At 46.7% G+C, this 21,519-nt stretch overlaps 1 protein-coding gene across 2 annotated transcripts in view; it reads right to left on the bottom strand.

Moving 5' to 3' along the window:
• kif16ba (kinesin family member 16Ba) overlaps positions 1-21,519 on the bottom strand; it is a 70,742-nt gene that overhangs the window by 22,363 nt on the left and 26,860 nt on the right. For both annotated transcript variants that reach the window (XM_060899090.1, XM_060899089.1), the window contains exons 16-25: positions 21,210-21,292; positions 19,825-19,913; positions 13,327-13,380; positions 8,557-8,758; positions 7,965-8,182; positions 7,487-7,868; positions 6,935-7,183; positions 3,460-3,800; positions 2,237-2,395; positions 2,045-2,150 (exon numbers count right to left, since the gene is read on the bottom strand). In XM_060899090.1, the coding sequence (XP_060755073.1) occupies positions 2,045-2,150; positions 2,237-2,395; positions 3,460-3,800; positions 6,935-7,183; positions 7,487-7,868; positions 7,965-8,182; positions 8,557-8,758; positions 13,327-13,380; positions 19,825-19,913; positions 21,210-21,292 (1,883 nt within the window). The remainder of the gene's footprint in view (positions 1-2,044; positions 2,151-2,236; positions 2,396-3,459; positions 3,801-6,934; positions 7,184-7,486; positions 7,869-7,964; positions 8,183-8,556; positions 8,759-13,326; positions 13,381-19,824; positions 19,914-21,209; positions 21,293-21,519) is intronic.

Here is a 21,519-nt window from a genome sequence, read left to right on the forward strand (position 1 = left end):
TGTTGAAAATGAGACATTTTGAAATTTCATGCCAAATATTGGCTCATTTGAAATTTCATGACAGCAACACATCTCAAAAAAGTTGGGACAGGGGCAATAAGAGGCTGGAAAAGTTAAAGGTACAAAAAAGGAACAGCTGGAGGACCAAATTGCAACTCATTAGGTCAATTGGCAATAGGTCATTAACATGACTGGGTATAAAAAGAGCATCTTGGAGTGGCAGCGGCTCTCAGAAGTAAAGATGGGAAGAGGATCACCAATCCCCCTAATTCTGCGCCGACAAATAGTGGAGCAATATCAGAAAGGAGTTCGACAGCGTAAAATTGCAAAGAGTTTGAACATATCATCATCTACAGTGCATAATATCATCAAAAGATTCAGAGAATCTGGAAGAATCTCTGTGCGTAAGGGTCAAGGCCGGAAAACCATACTGGGTGCCCATGATCTTCGGGCCCTTAGACGGCACTGCATCACATACAGGCATGCTTCTGTATTGGAAATCACAAAATGGGCTCAGGAATATTTCCAGAGAACATTATCTGTGAACACAATTCACCGTGCCATCCGCCGTTGCCAGCTAAAACTCTATAGTTCAAAGAAGAAGCCGCATCTAAACATGATCCAGAAACGCAGATGTCTTCCCTGGGCCTAGGCTCATTTAAAATGGACTGTGGCAAAGTGGAAAACTGTTCTGTGGTCAGACAAATCAAAATTTGAAGTTCTTTATGGAAATCAGGGACGCCGTGTCATTCGGACTAAGGAGGAGAAGGACGACCCAAGTTGTTATCAGCACTCAGTTTAGAAGCCTGCATCTCTGATGGTATGGGGTTGCATTAGTGCGTGTGGCATGGGCAGCTTACACATCTGGAAAGACACCATCAATGCTGAAAGGTATATCCAGGTTCTAGAGCAACATATGCTCCCATCCAGACGACGTCTCTTTCAGGGAAGACCTTGCATTTTCCAACGTGACAATGCCAAACCACATACTGCATCAATTACAGCATCATGGCTGCCTAGAAGAAGGGTCCAGGTACTGAACTGGCCAGCCTGCAGTCCAGATCTTTCACCCATAGAAAACATTTGGCGCATCATAAAACGGAAGATATGACAAAAAAAAGACCTAAGACAGTTGAGCAACTAGAATCCTACATTAGACAAGAATGGGTTAACATTCCTATCCCTAAACTTGAGCAACTTGTCTCCTCAGTCCCCAGACGTTTACAGACTGTTGTAAAGAGAAAAGGGGATGTCTCACAGTGGGAAACATGGCCTTGTCCCAACTTTTTTGAGATGTGTTATTGTCATGAAATTTAAAATCACCTAATTTTTCTCTTTAAATGATACATTTTCTCAGTTTAAACATTTGATATGTCATCTATGTTCTATTCTGAATAAAATATGGAATTTTGAAATTTCCACATCATTGCATTCCGTTTTTATTTATAATTTGTACTTTGTCCCAACTTTTTTGGAATCGGGGTTGTATATGAAATTCTGAGATTAATCGCGATTAAATTTAATCGTTTGACAGCCCTAATTTTTTATTTATTTATATATATATATATATATATTTATTTATTTATTTATTTTTTTTTAAGTACTAAAACACAGATAGTGAGTTATAGTGTAACACTATGATCACCATGGTAACCGTGACTGTAACTACGGCTGGGCATACACTGTGCGATTTTTTCAATCGCGGTATTCAGCTGCTGCTCACACTGTACGAGTGAATCGCAGGGGTAAACAGCACGCAACTTACAATTCCTGTTCTCACACTATACGATCCGATGCTCTGGTGCGATGCTCAGGATTTCAAACAGGTTTGATTTTCATCCGATCGATCGGGAGGAGGTTGTGAGGTGTTAATCGCTTGTCGTTACCCCATGTATACTACACAATCCGAGACGCATGATTGAGCCAAAACTCGACCCGATCTCCAAAATAGTCGCACGAGTGAAAATCGTGTCAAAATCGGGCCAAAAATCGCACAGTGTATGCCCAGCTTAAGTGTTTTCGGGGTTGTGAGAATGGAGGATACCTGCAGCGGCTCAGAGGACAGCGGCAGACCGTTTTTATTGTCAGGGTTCAGCAGATTCATCTGCTGCAGCCTCTTCTGAACCTCTTCTTCAATGTATGCTTTTAACCTACACACACAAAATAACGAAGGAATACACTTCAAAGATGTGATGATGCATATAATAGCATAATAACGTGTGTGTGAGGAAGATACCGGTCATCAGTGAGCGGCAGCACTGCGTTAAGGCTCTGGATGGGGCTCATCGGACAGTTCCCCACACTGTTCTTGTCATCACTGCTCACAGAGAGGCTCCGCCCACTCGTCTCACTCTCACTGATCCTCTGCTTTAGCTGAGCTATTTCTCTCTCCATCCTGAAACACGCACACAATTATTTGTATGCAAGTCCCACCCAGGCAGTATGGGGTAAAAAGGTAGACCGCCTTTCAGATTTTTCAAGTGTAGGTCATAAAAAGAATTTTCCCCGACACCTGATTATTTTTGTTTAGTGGACCGAAAGCTACTGAATTCAAATCACAGACTTCCAATTTTATTAGTTTTTTTTTTTTTTAAATAGAACAATTAATGAATTTATCTCCACGTGGCCCTAAATTCTCTATTTTTTCCTGCTTCACCATGAACCAATACAAGATACTACATCATGCATCACATCACGTGGTGGGCTTTCCCTGTTCACGCAAGGCATTGTGGGATACAAATTTGAAACAGGAGAGAAAAATGGAGGATGTGAGCGTGTGAATGAAACGTGAAAGACTGAGTACAGTAACGGAAAGCGAGAAGAAAAGACGTTATGTTATATAGGAAGGAAAGGAAACGCAGGACCAAACTAATAAATATCGGCACTCAGCGAGCACCTCAGTGTGAGCAGCTGTTCGTTTAGCAACAGAATGATGGAACGGTCAGCGCACGCTCAAAGGTAAACCTGTGCATGTGCACACACACACACAGATTTCCTCTGTCTGCTTGACTGTGCAAAGTGAGCGATTTCATGCACATTATTTGCTTTAATCCCCTCAAAGTAAATAACTTCCCAGCCACAGAATGGCCTGATATTTTGTGATATATTACAGAAATAAACATGTAAATTTCACCAATTTTATGAAAATCAAAAGGCCATCTCACTGACTGTTAGATCAATTATCTAGCAAAGATTATTAAAAAAAAAAAGCTTCATGAACGAAATGTGAGGAATCGCACACTGACAGACCGCTATCTAAAATCCCACCTGTGAAATTTTTCAAGCAACCAAACACAACAGCATGAGAATCAGGATTGTTTATATGTAGCAACAACAATTTATAGTATTAGCACAGTGGGATACACTCATGTTTAGCTCAGGCTAGTTCTCACTTGGGATTGTGGTGAACACTAAATATTCACAAATATGGAGGGAAAAAAAAAAAAAAAAAACACACACCTCTCCTGGTCGAGCTCAGGCACCACAGTGCATCGTGTGCCGTTGTGTCCCATGGAGGCCACGATGCTCCTCCTGCGGGCCTCTTCTGCTTCAGGCTCCTGGCTGAGGCTCCGTCGCAGGGCCGAGTGTCTCCTCTCGAGCCGGGCCACCGCCTGCTCCAGCGCTTCCCTCTGCTGCTTCTCCCTCGTCTCCAGGATCTCCTGCTCTTTACGCCGCACCTTCTCCTCCTGCCGAGCCACGTTGGCTGTGAACTCGTAGGTCTGCTGCAGCTGCAGGAGCTGCTCTGCACTGGCGCCGTGCTGAGACAGACGCTCCTGCTTCTCCTCCAGCTCCTTCTCTATCTGATGGAGGACAGGACAGTGAGGAAAGGAGGAGAGTTCATCAGGGGATAAACCAACCTTTTAAAGTGCATAAAATATGAGGGGTAACTGATAAGTTTTGAGCCTCACCCAGAAAACAGTGAGATAGGTGAATTAAAATTTAGTCGACATGATGTTATTTGGAGGGCGGCACAGTGGTGTAGTGGTTAGCGCTGTCGCCTCACAGCAAGAAGGTCCTGGGTTCGAGCCCCGGGGCCGGCGAGGGCCTTTCTGTGCGGAGTTTGCATGTTCTCCCCGTGTCCGCGTGGGTTTCCTCCGGGTGCTCCGGTTTCCCCCACAGTCCAAAGACATGCAGGTTAGGTTAACTGGTGGCTCTAAATTGACTGTAGGTGTGAATGTGAGTGTGAATGGTTGTCTGTGTCTATATGTGTCAGCCCTGTGATGACCTGGCGACTTGTCCAGGGTGTACCCCGCCTTTCGCCCGTAGTCAGCTGGGATAGGCTCCAGCTTGCCTGCGACCCTGTAGAAGGATAAAGCGGCTAGAGATGAGATGAGATGTTATTTGGCAGATTATTGTCCTACCCAAGTTTCTTGATCCTGACAGTTCATTTCCTTTTTGCGGGCTTTCAACGTGAATGCACTTGACCGGTATCGTTCAAGTGGAGAAACTCGAGTACCAGTCCATGACCAAGTATTTTCAGTTGAAAGGCATGACTCCATCTTTGGATCCATGAGGATATGGTGAACACACTAGGTGAAGATGCTCCTTCGTATGCCACGGTCAAATGTTGGGTCAGAGAACAAGTGTGGCAGGGAGGGCCATCGACCATGACTACACCAGAGAACCTCAACCTTTTCCTCAGGATGGTTACGAAGGATCGGCGACTGTCATCTCGTCAAATAGCAGACAGTTTGGGTGTGTCCCAGGAGCGAGCCAAAAACATTCTGAGGAACAAGCTTGGCTTGTCAAAGGTGTGTGCACTCGCTGGGTACCACGTCTCCTGACCTAGGAACAGAAGCGCACATGGTGCACCCTGTCCACCAACAATTTGGAACTCTTTGAAGCTGATCTGGAAAATTTCCTGGCTTGATTCATTACCATGGACGAGTCCTGGGTTCATCACTACCAGCCTGTGACCAAACGGCAGTCGAAGCAGTGGAAGCACCCCTCCTCTCCCACCCCAAAGAAGGCTAAAGGTCATGGTCTCAGCCAGAAAGGTCATGGCATGTGTTTTCTGGGATGCATGAAGAGTGTTGCTGGGGGATTATCTCCAAAAGGGCCACACCATCACTGGACAATACTACGCCGACCTGCTGACAAGCCTGCGCAAGAACATCAAGAAGAGGAGGCCAGGAATGGTGACCAGAGGGATCTTGTTCCATCAGGACAATGTTCCGGCCCACACCTCAGTAGTGGCAATAGCAAAAAATCCTTGACCGTGGCTTCCAACTCATCCCTCACCCACCATATTCACCAGACCTCACACCCTCCAACTTCCGCCTGTTCCCGAACCTGAAAAAGGATCTGGCTGGACAACGTTATGCCACCAATGAGTTGATCATGGTGACCGTGGACGCCTACCTCGGGGCCCAAACTAATGCCCAAGTCAGATGGCAGAAAGACACATCCTGCGACCTGCGATTGGTCGGGTGACAACTGATCACAGGTGGACGCAGGCATTGTGTGTCAAATCCTTCATTGTAGTCAGATGTACTGCAGATGCAGAGTTTTTAAGCTGTTACGACAAGTCATTCTTTGGTAGAATGACTTGTGTGCTTAGGGTCGTTGTCTTGCTACATGACCCACCTTCTCTTGAGATTCAGTTCATGGACAGATGTCCTGACATTTTCCTTTAGAATTTGCTGGTATAATTCAGAATTCATTGTTCCATCAATGATGGCAAGCCGTCCTGGCCCAAACCATGATACTACCACCACCATGTTTCACAGATGGGATAAGGTTCTTATGCTGGAATGCAGTGTTTTCCTTTCTCCAAACATAATTCTTCTCATTTAAACCAAAAAGTTCTATTTTGCTCTCATTTTTCCAATAGTCTTCTGGCTTGTCCACGTCATCTTTAGCAAACTGCAGACGAGCAGCAATGTTCTTTTTGGAGAGCAGTGGCTTAATCCTTGCAACCCTGCCATGCAAGGGCATTGTTGTTCAGTGTTCTCCTGATGGTGGACTCATGAAGATTAGCCAATGTGAGAGAGGCCTTCAGTTGCTTAGAAGTTACCCTGGGTTCCTTTGTGACCTCGCCGACCATCACACGCCTTGCTCTTGGAGTGATCTTTGTTGGTCGACCACTCCTGCGGAGGGTAACAATGGTCTTGAATTTCCTCCATTTGTACACAATCTATCTGACTATGGATTGGTGGAGTCCAAACTCTTTAGAGATGGTTTTGTTACCTTTTCCAGCCTGATGAGCATCAACAACGCTTTTTTTGAGGTCCTCAGAAATCTCCTTTGTTCGTGCCATGATGCACTTCCACAAACATGTGTTGTGAAGATCAGACTTTGATAGATCCCTGTTCTTTAAATAAAACAGGGTGCCCACTCACACCTGATTGTCATCCCATTGATTGAAAACACCTGACTCGAATTTCACCTTCAAATTAACTGCTAATCCTTGAGGTTCGCATGCTTTTGCCACTCACAGATATGTAATATTGGATCATTTTCCTCAATAAATAAATGACCAAGTATAATTTTTTGTCTCATTTGTTTAACTGGGTTCTCTTTATCTACTTTTAGGACTTGTGTGAAAATCTGATGATGTTTTAGGTCATATTTATGCAGAAATATAGAAAATTCTAAAGGGTTCACAAGCTTTCAAGCACCACTGTAGTTGAAAACTAGTTGCAGCCTGCCGTCTGACCTGGGCATAATGACTTCTACTCCAGTGGGATCCAGGCACTCCACCACCGGTGGAAGTGTGTTGACTTGAAGGGAGATTATATTAATTTCAATCAATCAATCAATCAATCAATAAATAAAGGCATTAAAATATTTCTACTGGCTATCTTTTCCTGGAGACCCAAAACTCAGTCATCCCTCGTAGTAATAGGAGTATATAATGACGAGTCTCAACTTTTCATTTATATACAAATTAAGACTTTGCACCACGATTCCACCACAACACTTTTTTGCCGACCTGATACAGCATCTCGTCAAGCTCCTTCTCCACCTGCTCGGGGCTGCCCCCCGTCTCTCTGCCCCGCACTCGCTCCAGCGCCTCCTCAGCTCGGTGCAGCTCCTCCGACACAGCGGGCAGGTGATTCTGACGCAGAGAGAGCAGCTGGCGCTCTTTACACTGCAGCCTGTGCTCGGCCTGAGAGAGCTGAGCCTCCTCCTGCAGGAGAGACGAGGAGTCCTGCGCTCCCCACCCCACCGTCTCACGCCCCTACAACAGGAGGTGGTCAGTGGGACAGAGGACAAAGAGAAACAAGACGGATCTGAACCTTTACGTTTGATAATCAGTTCGATTTCACTTGCTTGGTTAGCCCTTCATTGTTGGTTCATTTTCATGTTTAGTTCTTGCTTGCTAGATTGGTTAACTTTACGCAAGATTAGCCCCGCCCACTTGACATCAAGAAGCTAGAAATTCTTTACTGAGGCATGTAATTGTTACCGTTTATTCTGAAGGTTATCCTTAATAAAAAGCACAGATTGAGGACATTCCACGAGAGACAACGCGTCATCCTACCAGTCTCTGTTTCTCCCTGTGTGCGTGCTGCATGACTCCGAGGGCAGCGTGATCGTTGGCCACCTCCTTCTCGAGCCGCTCCTTCTGCTGCGACAGCCCCTCGACCAACATGCCCAGCTCCTGCACCTGCCCCTGTTTGAAAACCTCGTACCGCTCCCTGGCACTTCTCAGCGCCTCCTCACCCGCGTCCTCACCATCCACCTGCGCATCTTTCATGAGCAGCAGACCCTCCCGGATCTCAGCCAGAGTTCGCTGCTCCTCCTCCAGACGGCGAGCCTCATCTCGGCTCAGGAGTGCCGCCGCTTCCTCGCTCCGCTCCCGCAACTGCTCCTCCAGACGACCCACAAGAGAGAGCTGCTCCCGCTCCTGAGCCTCCAGACGTCTAGACGTACGCATTTAGAACAAACAAAAACAATCTATTTAAAAAAAAAAAAAATTGTGAGGTTATAAACGAAGTCTAAGTGTTGTCTGGCTTTACCTCCTCTCCAGCTGGATTTTAACAACCTGCTCCTCTCGCTCCCGTTTCAGACGTTCCAGTTCTTTGAAGAGCTCCGTCTGCTCGACGCGTTCTCTCCTGGCCTGCTCCTCGTCTTCCTCTTCCTCCTCCTTTTCCTCCAACTCCTCCTCCAGCTGTTGCTCCAGCTGCTGCCGTCTTCTCCTCTGTTTCTGCTCCTGTTGTTCCCTATAACGCTCCTCCTAGCAAGGGTTGAATCATCTCACTTTAGTAACTAAATTAATAAAATCAAAAAACACTTTTGGTTACAGTGGTTTTTTTGTTTGAATACACACACCGTTTCTCCAAACATGAACATACGGACCCCACCCTAACCAACCAGACGATTTGTCCTGCTCATTATATAACTTTTTCTGTTGTTAACACCACTGTAACCAATTGCAGCACAGGTCCCTCCCCTAATGCCCCTGTGACCAATCAGAGAGCAAGTCCCAGCCCTAATTCTACAGTAAGTATTTTTTTTTTTTTTACAAAGTTCCCGCCCCTTATGCCACTATAACCAATGAGATCACATTCAGAGTCCACCCCGCCCCCATGAACTGCCAGCTGTGCACACCTGGAAGCGCTCCTTCTCAGCCAGAAGGTCTCTCATGCGGCTCTCGATGTCCTGGCTGCGTTTGCGCAGACTCTCCTCCTGCCTGCAGATGCGCAGCTGCACCTGCTCAGACTCCTTCCTTTGAGACTCCACCTCCTGCTGCATGCGCTCCAGCTCCGCCTTCTCGCACTTCTGCTTCTCCTCCATCTCCTTTATCAGACGCCTGTGGTGCATGCGCACATGCACACACATACATACACCTTACATTACCAGGGTGTCTACAGGTTTGTCCAAGTTAAATTTAAGACTTAAAGGGCCCATGGCATGGTGGTTTGTTGATGCTTTAAACGGGCTTGTGGAGGTTTCCGGATGTTATATCCGCAGCCTTTCTCGAAATGAACCCTCGGCACGTAGATATAGCCTCCTGGGAGAAAGCCCCATTTCAGCGCTTTTCCCAGTGCGTCGTTTTGCTAATGAGAAGCAGGAGGCGGGGAAGGGTAGAGGGTGGGGGCGGGTCTTATCATTAATATTCATGACATGTAAACGTGTTACCTCTGATTGGCTAACAGCACTGTGACGCTACCTCCAGTGGGTCAGAACAAGCGGATGTGGGTGTCTTACTATGGTGAGAGAGAAGGAACAAACCGCGAAGGGAAAAATACCGCGCGCTGACGTCATTAAGGTGCGACGCAAGGAAATAAAATAAATTCAACAAATGTTTGGGTTTTTACTGAACAAACAAACAAATAAAATGAACGAGTGACTTAAAAAAAAAAAAGAATGTGGGTGTTTTTGTAAAAACTGTTTTGACTGGCTATTATAACAGAGCATGCTGCATGCTTTTTGGTTTTGTAGCGCAGAGTACCTGGCTAACTGCAGGAAGCGGTTAGCTGCACAGCTAATGTACCCATTGCTAGGCTAACGCACCGATTTTAAAACACGGCAAAACGACTTAACAGTTCTACACTTACTTGTTCGGTGTTTGTGGCTGATGCGGCAGGGATGCTTGGTACAGACCCAGGCTTCAGTGACAGTTGATGTGCAAAACCTGCCCTGTACTGTCCCAAGTTGTGGAAACATTCCTCAGGAAAATGCTTCCGACAAACATACACCGTCTTAGGTAGACTCGATGGCGTATTATTGGAGTAAATAAAATTAAGCCACTGCGTCTTCAGGGGCTCTCCCGTCGGCAGTAAAAACAGACTCCTTTCTGTGTTGTCACATCCATGTACAGCACAACTTCCATGTTTCGCTCGCTTAGGTGATGCCATGTTGTTGTGTCCTCCCTCTATGGTCTCCTCACTACAACTGGGCGGGGCAATCCATACAGTGGGTGGGAATCCAGAGGGGGGGCATGGGGATCATCTCCCTTGCTGACGTCGGCAAGGGAAGAGTTTATCAACGCGCCGTTTTGACGCGCCATTCTCAAATGTTGGGCATAGTTTGGTTTACACATTATGAAATTTCTAGCCACTGGGGTGACTTAAGAAGGTCAGAGGAACTCATTTTAACGTTAAACCTCAGAAAGTGAAAATTTCATGCCATGGGACCTTTAAGACTTTTTCATACCATGTTCCAAAAAAAATTAAGACCAAATCTTAAGTCACGCAAAAACGTACTCTTTTGAAAAGAAAAAAAAAAAACTATATAATTTAATGTAACTTATTGTTCTTGTAAACATTCACCAGAAAACACTATTCTAGTAGAAGTACTTCATTTCTTTTCCTTGACAGGCATTCACACACTCAGAACACAATATAAGGATCGGATAAACTTCTAACTATGGCTACGTTCACACTGCAGGCTGAAGTGACTCAAATCCGATCTTTTCGCCCATATGTGACCTGTATCCGATCTTTTATTGACAATATGAACGACACAGATCCGATTTTTTCAAATCCGACCCAGGCCGTTTGGATATGTGGTCCTAATTCCGATTCCTATCCGCTCTTTTCATATGCGACTTCAGTCTGAACCGCCAGGTCGCATTCATCCGACTTACACGTCATCAACAAGCCACAAACGTAACTATTCTGCGCTGAAGTAGGCGGCGGGTCTCTCAAAAAAAGTTACAACAACATGGCGCATAATCACGGGCGCAGATAGAGGGGGGGACAGATTTAAATTCACCTCACTCGGTCCCCCCCACTTATAGGGAGGAAAAACCGTCTATGCTGTCTTTCTTTGCATAAGGCAAACCTCACGGAAAAATCAAAAGACTAATTACCATTCGGTTTATTGAGGTGCACGGCAGTGTATACATAGTTGCAACAACTCACATAAAACAAAACACAGACTGATATTCGGTTGGTTGAGCTGCGCAGACTGCACAGGTTGCGAGCTCGAGCTTGGTTGCTATGTTTACTAACAACAAGTTTGACAGGCATATCGGGGTTGGGGTTGGTTTGCTGGCAGCTTTGTCCCCCCCAGTTCAAAAACCGTATCTGCACCCCTGCGCATGACATCAATGCGAGGGACGCTTCGGGCTGTGAAGGTTCTGAATCTTCTCAATGGAAGGACGCAGAGGTTAGGGAGCTGATTTCCATTTGGGGGGATGCAGCTATTCAAGCTAGATTGGATGGGTCATACCGCAACCGGGCGGTTTTACTTCCGTAAACACTGGCCATGCTCACTGCGTGTGACGTCGTCGTATCCTGCAATGCGCATGCGGAACACTTTTAGGTCGCTTTTCGTTCATACTGAGGATCACATACAAGTCGCGTATATTTGTTAATGTGAACGACCTCACAAAAAAATCGGATTTCACAAAAAAATCGGAATTGAGCATTAAGCCTTGCAGTGTGAACGTAGCGTATGTGACAATCAGAATGCAGTCACAACGTTTGAATCCAATGTGAATGAAGTCACACACAGAATCCAATGCAACAGGTTTTTTTAATTATTTTCTCTGCTTGGGGAGTCGCACTGTAAGCAGAATTGTTCAATTCCATCTTTGGTCAAACAACAATGCAGCAAACAACAGTTAAACAAATGTGAATGCACGTACACCTGAAACTTCGGCTCACTCACTTGAAAGCTCTGCTCACTTGCAACGATACCCACACACAAACAATACCATTCTCTCACACGCACGCAATAGTGACGAGTCATGGAATCCATGGACACGTCGGCCGAAACGAATCCGAGAAAATCGCAAAAGCAGCATTAATTAATGCTTCTTTTGCGATTTTCCCGGATTCGTTTCGGCCAACATGTGTCCGTGGATTCCATGACTCGACACACGCACACAATATTCTCTTCCATCTCGCAGATCTATCCTCTTCTCCACGACCGTTAGTGGTGGCAGCGCCGAAGTCGGATATTTGAGGCTGATGCTCGCGGCCTTTAGCAAAAGCAACGTGCTTGGCGCTCTTCATACGAGAGTCCACCGCTCTTATCCCCACTGTGCCCGACTTAAAAGTCTTCCAGCATGCTACACAGTATGCCTCGTTGGCATCTTTGGGTACAGCTTTCAGCCACCACGAGTATTTTGCATCTTGCAGCCAGTTATCATTAAATTTACATTTACCCATTGTGGCTCGGACTACCCTCCATCAACAGATCAGGCACTGAGTGGTTGTCAAGCACGCGTGTGTCTAGCAACCGGTGGATTCGGAGCCTGCGCGGTATAATTGTGAGCATCAAAAACGATTAAACTTTTTCCCCCATCCAAAGTGTACCACATTTTAACAATATGACTGAGTAAAATCTCCATAAATTTAAGACCACGGGGTTTGAAATTTAAGACAATTTAAGGGCGTATTCACACCTACGTTGTTTGGTCCGGACCAAACGAACCAAATTTCCCTTGGTCCGGACCTTTTGGGTTGGTCCGAATACAAACCACCGAACTCTGGTCCGGACCAAACAAGCGGACCGAGACCGAGCTGCAAGGTCGGACTCGGTCCGGACCAAAGGAACCCTGGTGCGGATCTTTTGGAGGTGTGAAAGCAGACCGGACCTAATCCGACAGTTTTGCTTTTTTTGTACCTCGGGAGCTTCCGTCGTTTGTCGAGCATTATGGGAAACAGAGTCTTGACACTCCACCGCAAAGTGCAAACACTGTTTCGGTTGTCAAAGGAACCTTACAACAGTCGTTCAGTCATTCAGACCAGTGGTAGGCTAGACTACAGAGTACAAAAAATGAGTAGGGGGCAAACGTGGGCCGAGGAAGAAACGCGTACCCTTGTGGAGATCTGGGCAGATGTCCACATATCTGAGCTTTTGGAGAGAACACACAAAAATGCCGACGTGTTTGCTGTATTCAGTGAGAAAATGAAGGAGAAGGGGTTCACGCGCTCGCCGGAACAATGTCGGCTAAAAGTGAAGAAACTCCGTCAGACCTACGGTACATTAAAATCAGGGACATTCTTTCAAAAAGTGGCGGTACTAGCGACTTGCGTGAAGAGCCAGAACTGTCACAACATGATGTGCGCTCATCAGCGCTATCCTCCGTGACTACTTTTGAACTTAACGCTTTGTGCGCGTGTCGTCTCTGACCAATAGCTGAACGACCTCAGGGCGCGTGGCTTTGTTGACAGATTTTGGTCCGCTTACTAAAATGTACAGTGTGAAAGCGAACCGCACCAAAATGAAAAAATAAAAAAAACATTTGGTTCGGACCAAAGCAAGTGAACTATCGAACTATCCTGGTCTGAATACACCCTGAGACTTTTTAATGGCCTTATTTTAGGAAAATTAAATTTAAGACTTAAGGACCCGCGGCCACCCTGCATTACAATTCATGCACATGCTTTTGGTTTGTTTTTTCTGCAGTTAAAAATCACAGACCTTTTGTGTTCGAGCTTCTCCAGCTCTTCCCGCTGCTGCCTCTCAAACTCCAGTCTGTAAAATATAACACACTGTTAACCAAAATCAAATAAGTATAGACACGTGTGTGTCTCTCTCCCTCACACACACACACACGCGCACATGTTAATCCAGAAAAGAGGGGAAATAAAAAGTCAGAAAGGACAGTTTTACCACACTGCACAAGACACACAGGAAATGAGCTGCTTCATACAAAGCAATGAGCATCCACACATTTATATACAACATGCATCACAACTCCATTCACAAGAACATTTTAGTATCATAATCTTACGTGTTTGTGGATATTTTTCCCCTTTTTTTAATTTTAAAACTCAGACCAATAATCATGTACCACGAGTTGGCCTACTGGTCAGCATGTCCGCCTCTTGATCGGGAGATCGCGAGTTCTACTCGCAGTCGGGTCATACCAAAGACCATCATAAAATGGTATCTACTGCTGTCTGGCGAGGCACACTGCAATACAGATGTGAGTGGGGAGTCAAACTCTCGCGGTTACCAGAGGACCCGCCTCCCACTGTAACCCTAGCTGTGTAATAGACGAGAGGCCGAGGGCCACGGAAACGGAGATCGGCGCCACCTAATGCGCCATACGGTGCGGGAAGGACTTCAGTAATCATGTGACCAAAAGAAAAAAAAAAAGGGATAAATCACATCCTAGAACATCCCTAACTGACAAACATTGTTCCATCAAATGTTTAATCCATTAAAAAACCCAACCCACAACTCTGGTGAACTTTTAAACATAACGTTTACGTCTCAATGGCGAGTTTAACAAATACTAAAATGTCCTTAAGCAAGAATTATTAAAAAAAAATCAAATCATCAATGCAACAGACTGAAAAAAAAAAAAAAAAAAAAGGTGAATAAAGTTGTTATCAGCAGGTCAGGAAGCAATGAACTGCATTAAAGAACAAAAACTGACACCTAACACTGAAATAAATAAGACAGCTGATGTTAGGACACGGTCACGGTCACTGGTTGGTCTACCTGAGAAAGACCGGTCCCTTCTCTGTGTAGAGACTGTGATCGGGGAAGTCCAGAAACATAAGATTAAACACTGCGGCTCAAGACTCACACTCAAAATAATGTGGGGGGGGATTAAAAAACACCTTTAGATGTGTTCAGAAAAAAAGTCTTTCTATTCGAAAACGTGATGCTTTAGGAATGAAAGACTTGCTGCAAAATTTGAGGCACAGAAATGTAAATGTAGCTATTCTCTCCACATTCACTGGATATGAGCAATCGCGTGCTCTGATTGGCTACTGCACTACTGGGATATCAGCTCATATACCGCGAGTAGAGAAAAACAAAATGGCGGCGCGTGTTGCTGAACCAACCGAGGACGAAATAAAAAAAAACTCTACTCGAAAACAGCCCCCCCCCCCCCCCCCAAAAAAAAGGTTGTTGTTTTTTCTCAAGAATTATCGCATTTTTCACAAACTGCTCCTGTCATTTCGCTGGGTTGTTTACATTCCAAGCGGAAATTATTTTGTTGGACGTTTTGTATTGAGGTTTTTCACCTGACGTCACAGGGTCACGTGACGCCCCGGTGTCCGCCATTTTGAAGGTCAAGCTAGCTAATGTCAACATCATCATAGCTGGTATGTTACTGTAGCAATGTTTACATTCAGTCATTTGGATGACTGTTAAAACCTTTCAGTCTCAAGTTTTTCCTTTACTGGATTTACTAGTTTACTGTAATTATGATCCGGCAGCTATTTACACCGGATCCAGTGTAAATAGCTGCCGGAGCGCATTCCGGCTTGCTCCCCCTCAAATTAAGCAGCACGCTCCGGCTTGCTCCCGGAGTGCTCCAGCCGAGGTTCCGGAGCGCGCTGCTTAATTTGAGGGGGAGCAAGCTGGAGCGCGCTCCGGCAGCTATTTACACTGGATCCGGTGTAAATAGCTGCCGGATCATAATTACAGTAAACTAGTAAATCCAGTAAAGGAAAAACTTGAGACTGAAAGGTTTTAACAGTCATCCAAATGACTGAACGTAAACATTGCTACAGTAACATACTAGCTACTATGTTGTTGACATTAGCTAGTGCTAACAGCTAGCTGCTAGTGCACTGCTACAACACAGACACCGACCCTAATAATACAGTTCTTGGTCATTGCCTGGTAACAGCAAATTTATAACGGGCCATGTCTCAACAGACTAAGAAGTTATTTCAATGACATTTAATAACATTTTGTTTATCCTGAGGACCGAAAGTAAATGAAAATGTGAACAAACCTTAGCTGTAATAAGATGGCGACCACCGGCTCCAGGGACGACCCGCTGATGTAGGCATGTTACCCAGCCTGACACAAAATATTTGTAGGCATCCAAACTCGTATACGCTTTCAGATCAATACCTGTGTATGGCGATGGGTTTTTAACGACACAGGTATACAGATCATGTGGGCCGAAGTCAGGTAAAGACGAGGGCTTCGTGTACTTCTGTACGTCAGTGAACAATCCTGGTGGAAGCAGGTAAACGTCGTTCTCTAAGCCTGCTAACCTCAATTTTTGCAAATACCTCTCCCTCTGCCCCTCCTAGAACTGCCACCTTATTGTGGTGGAGGGGTTTGTGTGCTTGAATGATCCTAGGAGCTATGTTGTCGGGGGCATTATGCCCCTGTTAGGGTTTCCCAAGGCAGACAGGTCCTAGGTGACAGGCCAGACCAAGAGCAGTTCACCAAAAAACCCCTATGGAGAAAAAAATCCAGGACCGTGACGTCGCCTGGTAGGACGCAGCCGGGGCCCCACCCTGGAGCCAGGCCCGGGGTTGGGGCTCGTATGCGAGCGCTTGGTGGCCGGGCCTTTGCCCATGGGGCCCGGCCGGGCTCAGCCCGAAGAGGTGACGTGGGCCCGACCTCCTGTGGGTTCACCACCCACAGAGGTAGCAGTAGGGGTTTGGTGCAGTGTGGATTGGGTGGCAGTCGAAGGCAGGGGCCTCGACGACCTGATCCCCGGACACAGCGGCTGGCTGTTGGGACATGGAATGTCACTTCGCTGGGGGGGAAGGAGCCTGAGCTTGTGCGGGAGGTTGAGAGGTACCGGCTAGAGATAGTCGGGCTCACCTCCACGCACAGCTTGGGCTCTGGAACCCAGCTCCTCGAGAGGGGCTGGACTTTCCACTTCTCTGGAGTCGCCCGTGGTGAGCGGCGGCGGGCTGGTGTGGGCTTCCTTATAGCTCCCCAGCTCAGCCGCCATGTGTTGGAGTTTACCCCAGTGAACGAGAGGGTCGCCTCTCTGCGCCTTCGGATTGGGGAGAGGGCTCGTGCTGTTGTTTGTGCCTACGGGCCAAATAGCAGTATAGAGTATCCAGCCTTCTTGGAGTCCCTGGGAGAGGTACTGAGGGGTGCTCAGACTGGGGACTCCATTGTGCTACTGGGGGACTTCAATGCTCACGTGGGCGATGACAGTGACACCTGGAGGGGCGTGGTTGGGAGGAACGGCCTCCCCGATCTGAACCCGAGTGGTGTTTTGTTATTGGACTTCTGTGCTAGTCACGGTTTGTCCATAACGAACACCATGTTCGAGCATAGGGGTGTCCATAAGTGCACGTGGCACCAGGACACCTTAGGTCGGAGGTCGATGATCGACTTTGTAGTCGTGTCATCTGATCTCCGACCCCATGTCTTGGACACTCGGGTGAAGAGAGGGGCTGAGTTGTCAACTGATCACCACCTGGTGGTGAGTTGGATCCGCTGGCGGAGGAGGAAGCTGGACAGACCTGGCAGGCCCAAACGTATGGTGAGGGTCTGCTGGGAACGTCTGGCCGAGCACTCTGTTGGGGAGGTCTTTAACTCCCACCTCCGGGAGAGCTTTTCCCAGCTTCCGAGGGAGGCGGGGGACATTGAGTCTGAGTGGACCATGTTCTCTACCTCCATTGTGGATGCAGCTGTTTGGAGCTGTGGCCGCAAGGTCTCCGGTGCCTGTCGTGGCGGCAATCCCCGAACCCGGTGGTGGACACCGGAAGTAAGGGATGCCGTCAAGCTGAAGGAGTCCTATCGGGCCATGTTGACCTCCGGGACTCCTGAGGCAGCCGACGGGTATCGGCAGGCCAGGCGTGCTGCAGCTCGGGCAGTTGCGGAGGCAAAAACTCGGAACTGGGAGGAGTTCGGGGAGGCCATGGAGAAGGACTATCGGTCGGCCTCGAAGAAATTCTGGCAAACCGTCCGGCACCTCAGGAGGGGGAAGCAGTACTCTGCCAACACTGTTTACAGTGCGGGTGGGGAGCTGTTGACCTCGACTGGGGACATTGTCGGGCGGTGGAAGGAATACTTTGAGGATCTCCTCAATCCCACCGTCATGTCTTCCACTGAGGAGACTGAGGCTGATGACTCAGAGGTGGACTCGTCCATTACCCAAGCCGAAGTCACTGAGGTGGTTTGCAAGCTCCTCGGTGGCAAGGCACCGGGGGTGGATGAGATCCGCCCTGAGTATCTCAAGTCTCTGGATGTTGTGGGGCTGTCTTGGTTGACACGCCTCTGCAACATCGCGTGGCGGTCGGGGACAGTGCCTCTGGAGTGGCAGACTGGGGTGGTGGTCCCTCTTTTTAAGAAAGGGGACCGGAGAGTGTGCTCCAATTATAGGGGAATCACACTTCTCAGCCTCCCAGGGAAAGTTTACTCCAGGGTACTGGAGAGGAGAATTCGACCAATAGTCGAACCTCGGATCCAGGAGGAACAATGCGGTTTTCGTCCTGGTCGCGGAACACTGGACCAGCTCTATACCCTTCATAGGGTGCTCGAGGGTTCATGGGAGTTTGCCCAACCAGTCCACATGTGCTTTGTGGATCTGGAGAAGGCATTCGACCGTGTCCCCCGTGGTATTCTGTGGGGGGTGCTTCGGGGCTCTTTGCTAAGGGCTGTCCGGTCCCTGTACGAACGGAGCAGGAGTCTGGTTCGCATTGCCGGCAGTAAGTCAGACCTGTTCCCAGTGCATGTTGGACTCCGTCAGGGCTGCCCTTTGTCACCGGTTCTGTTCATAATTTTTATGGACAGAATTTCTAGGCGCAGCCAGGGGCCGGAAGGAATCCTGTTTGGGAACCACAGGATTTCATCTCTGCTTTTTGCGGATGATGTTGTCCTGTTGGCTTCTTCAAACCAGGACCTTCAGCATGCACTGGGGCGGTTTGCAGTCGAGTGTGAAGCAGCTGGGATGAGAATCAGCACCTCCAAGTCCGAGGCCATGGTTCTCGACCGGAAAAGGGTGGCTTGCCCTCTCCAGGTTGGTGGAGAAGTCCTGCCTCAAGTGGAGGAGTTTAAGTATCTCGGGATCTTGTTCACGAGTGAGGGAAGGATGGAGCGTGAGATCGACAGGCGGATCGGTGCAGCCTCCGCAGTGATGCGGTCGCTTTACCGGTCCGTCGTGGTGAAGGAGCTGAGCCAAAAGGCAAAGCTCTCAATTTACCGGTCGATCTACGTTCCGACTCTCACCTATGGTCATGAGCTTTGGGTAATGACAGAAAGAACAAGATTGCGGATACAAGCGGCTGAAATGAGTTTCCTTCGCAGGGTGGCTGGGCGCTCCCTTAGAGATAGGGTGAGAAGCACAGTCACTCGGGAGGAGCTCGGAGTAGAGCCGCTGCTCCTCCACATCGAGAGGAACCAGCTGAGGTGGCTCGGGCATCTTTTTCGGATGCCTCCTGGACGCCTCCCTGGGGAGGTGTTCCAGGCATGTCCCCCCGGGAGGAGGCCCCGGGGAAGACCCAGGACACGCTGGAGGGACTATGTCTCTCGGCTGGCCTGGGAACGCCTCGGTGTTCTTCCCGAGGAGCTGGCTGAGGTGTCTGGGGAAAGGGAAGTTTGGGCTTCCATGCTTAGACTGCTGCCTCCGCGACCCGGTCCTGGATAAGCGGAAGAAGACGAGACGAGACCTCTCCCTCTGCTCGCCCTGTAAATGCCCTACGTCGCTGAATAGCAAAGGTGTTTTCTGCATCTCGCTCCTTTTTCTTTTATGTTTTTCGTTTGTCGCCTTCCTCGCATTCAAACTGATTCGAGCCGTGACGTCCAAAATGGCAGCCTCACATGACTTGGTCACGTGGGTGAAAAACCTCAATAAAAGTTATCAAATTTTCAAACAATAAAAATGCTCCGTTTCTCAAAATCCAGTGACTGTGGATAGAATAAAACAGTTATTCCACTCAATCTCGTCATACATGGATTATAGCCATCAGCTTGTGTACAACTCGATTTCGTGGAATAACTGAATTATTTGAGGTGCATTTTGGCCAAACGTTGACATCTCAAAAATAATACATCACCCAAAATTCTAACATCATCAAATGTTAGCTCAAAGCTAGCAAGCTAACTTCTTTCGCTTGTTGTTAGCATATCTGGGTGAAGTACCAAGGATGGCACGGGAAAGGACAGCATGGAGGGAAGACAGGAAATAGGGGAGGAGCATGGAGATGGGAGGAAGAACAAGAACACACACACACACAGAGCGGAGCTGCTTACCCAGGGTTGTAGAGCATAACCGTCGAGAGGTTTTCACACGACTTGGAGAGATCCGTCATAGAGAGACTCAGTGTACTGAGAAGACCACTCTTTAAAAAAAAAAAAATCAATAAAATCAATTAGAATGAGAAGAATAAACTGTAAACCTTAAATGTTGGATAAATAAACCAGAACGTCAAGGACATAGGAGCTCATCTGGCCTGCCATCAAAACAACGATGACCACCAAAACATCAAACAGAACTGAAATGTGACGATGTGTGAGAGGACCAACCTCCACGACAAACCGTTCACAACAGGAAAATCAACAAAGGACTAAACCCAAAACATCGATCAGAACTGAATTTGCATCATAAATGAGAGAGGGGATACAATTCTAATCAGAAGAAAACGTATTAAGTGACCTAATTACTAATTTGTTCGCAAAAAAATTGACAATACAATGATCAAGTGTTGTGCAGAAGGTTAATGTCTTTCAAATAAAACAATACGAACTGAAATCCATCGAGAACTGTGGGAGGGAGGGAGGGAGGGAGAAGACACGATTTAACTGAAAATAAACAAAGTTGTAAACAAATTGTTTACAACAGGAAAAATCAACAAACAAATGACCAAGTTTTGTTCCTCGAGGGAAGATCGACCCAAAACATCAATCAGAACTGGAATCAGATGAGAAATCGGAGAGGAGATACAATTCTAGTGAGAGGGCTGGAAAATTCATTAATTTGGCCCAAGTCGTAACTCATTAGCAAAAAATGAGACAAAACAACGACCAGGTTTTGTGCAGACTGATGAGTTCTTTCAAACAAAACAATCGGAACGGAAATCCCTGGAGAACTGACGGAGGAGGAGGAGATACTGGAGTGTGCGTCAACGAAAAAAAAAAACAAGAAAGAAAAAAGAAAAAGAAAGCAAGAAGCAAGAAACAAAGTAAACAAGAACAAGAAAGAAAAACAAAGAAAGCAAGCAGAAAACAAGAAAAAAAATCAAGAAACAGAAAAAACAAGAAAAAGAAAAGCAAGAAACAAAGCAAGCAGAAAACAAGAAAAAAGCAAGAAACAAAGAAAGCAGAAAACAAGAAAAGCAAGAAACAAAGAAAAAACAAGAAAAAAGCAAGAAACAAAGAAAACAAGAAAAAGAAAAGCAAGAAACAAAGAAAGCAGAAAACGAAAAAAGCAAGAAACAAAGAAAAAACAAGAAAAAAGCAAGAAAAAGAACAAGAAAAAAGCAAGAAAAAGAAAAAACAAGAAAAAGAAAAGCAAGAAACAAAGCAAGCAGAAAAGAAAAAAGCAAGAAACAAAGAAAAAACAAGAAAAAGAAAAGCAAGAAACAAAGCAAGCAGAAAACAAGAAAAAAGCAAGAAAGAAAAGAAAAGGAGAGACTGACCTTCCTCTTCTCACGCAGTTTGGCTGCCTCTTTAGGATGATTAAACCTGAACATGTTGGTCCTGCCCAGCAAGATTACAGCACCTTAGACGAGAGATGTTCAAAGTCCAGATCAATACAAACAAACGAGCAGAACGGCCAAAACTGCTGACCAGACACACAGAGGAATGAACGATAACCAAAAGAGACAAGAACCCAACACTCTACGATACGACTAAGACAGATTGAGATACCAAGTAAAGGCTGATATACACTCCAGGATTTCAGAGGTGCTAAAGAAGGCAACTGGACTTGCTTGAGATCCTTGAAGA

Source organism: Neoarius graeffei, chromosome 18 (genome assembly GCF_027579695.1).
Source record: "Neoarius graeffei isolate fNeoGra1 chromosome 18, fNeoGra1.pri, whole genome shotgun sequence".
NCBI classification, from domain to species: Eukaryota; Metazoa; Chordata; class Actinopteri; order Siluriformes; family Ariidae; genus Neoarius; species Neoarius graeffei.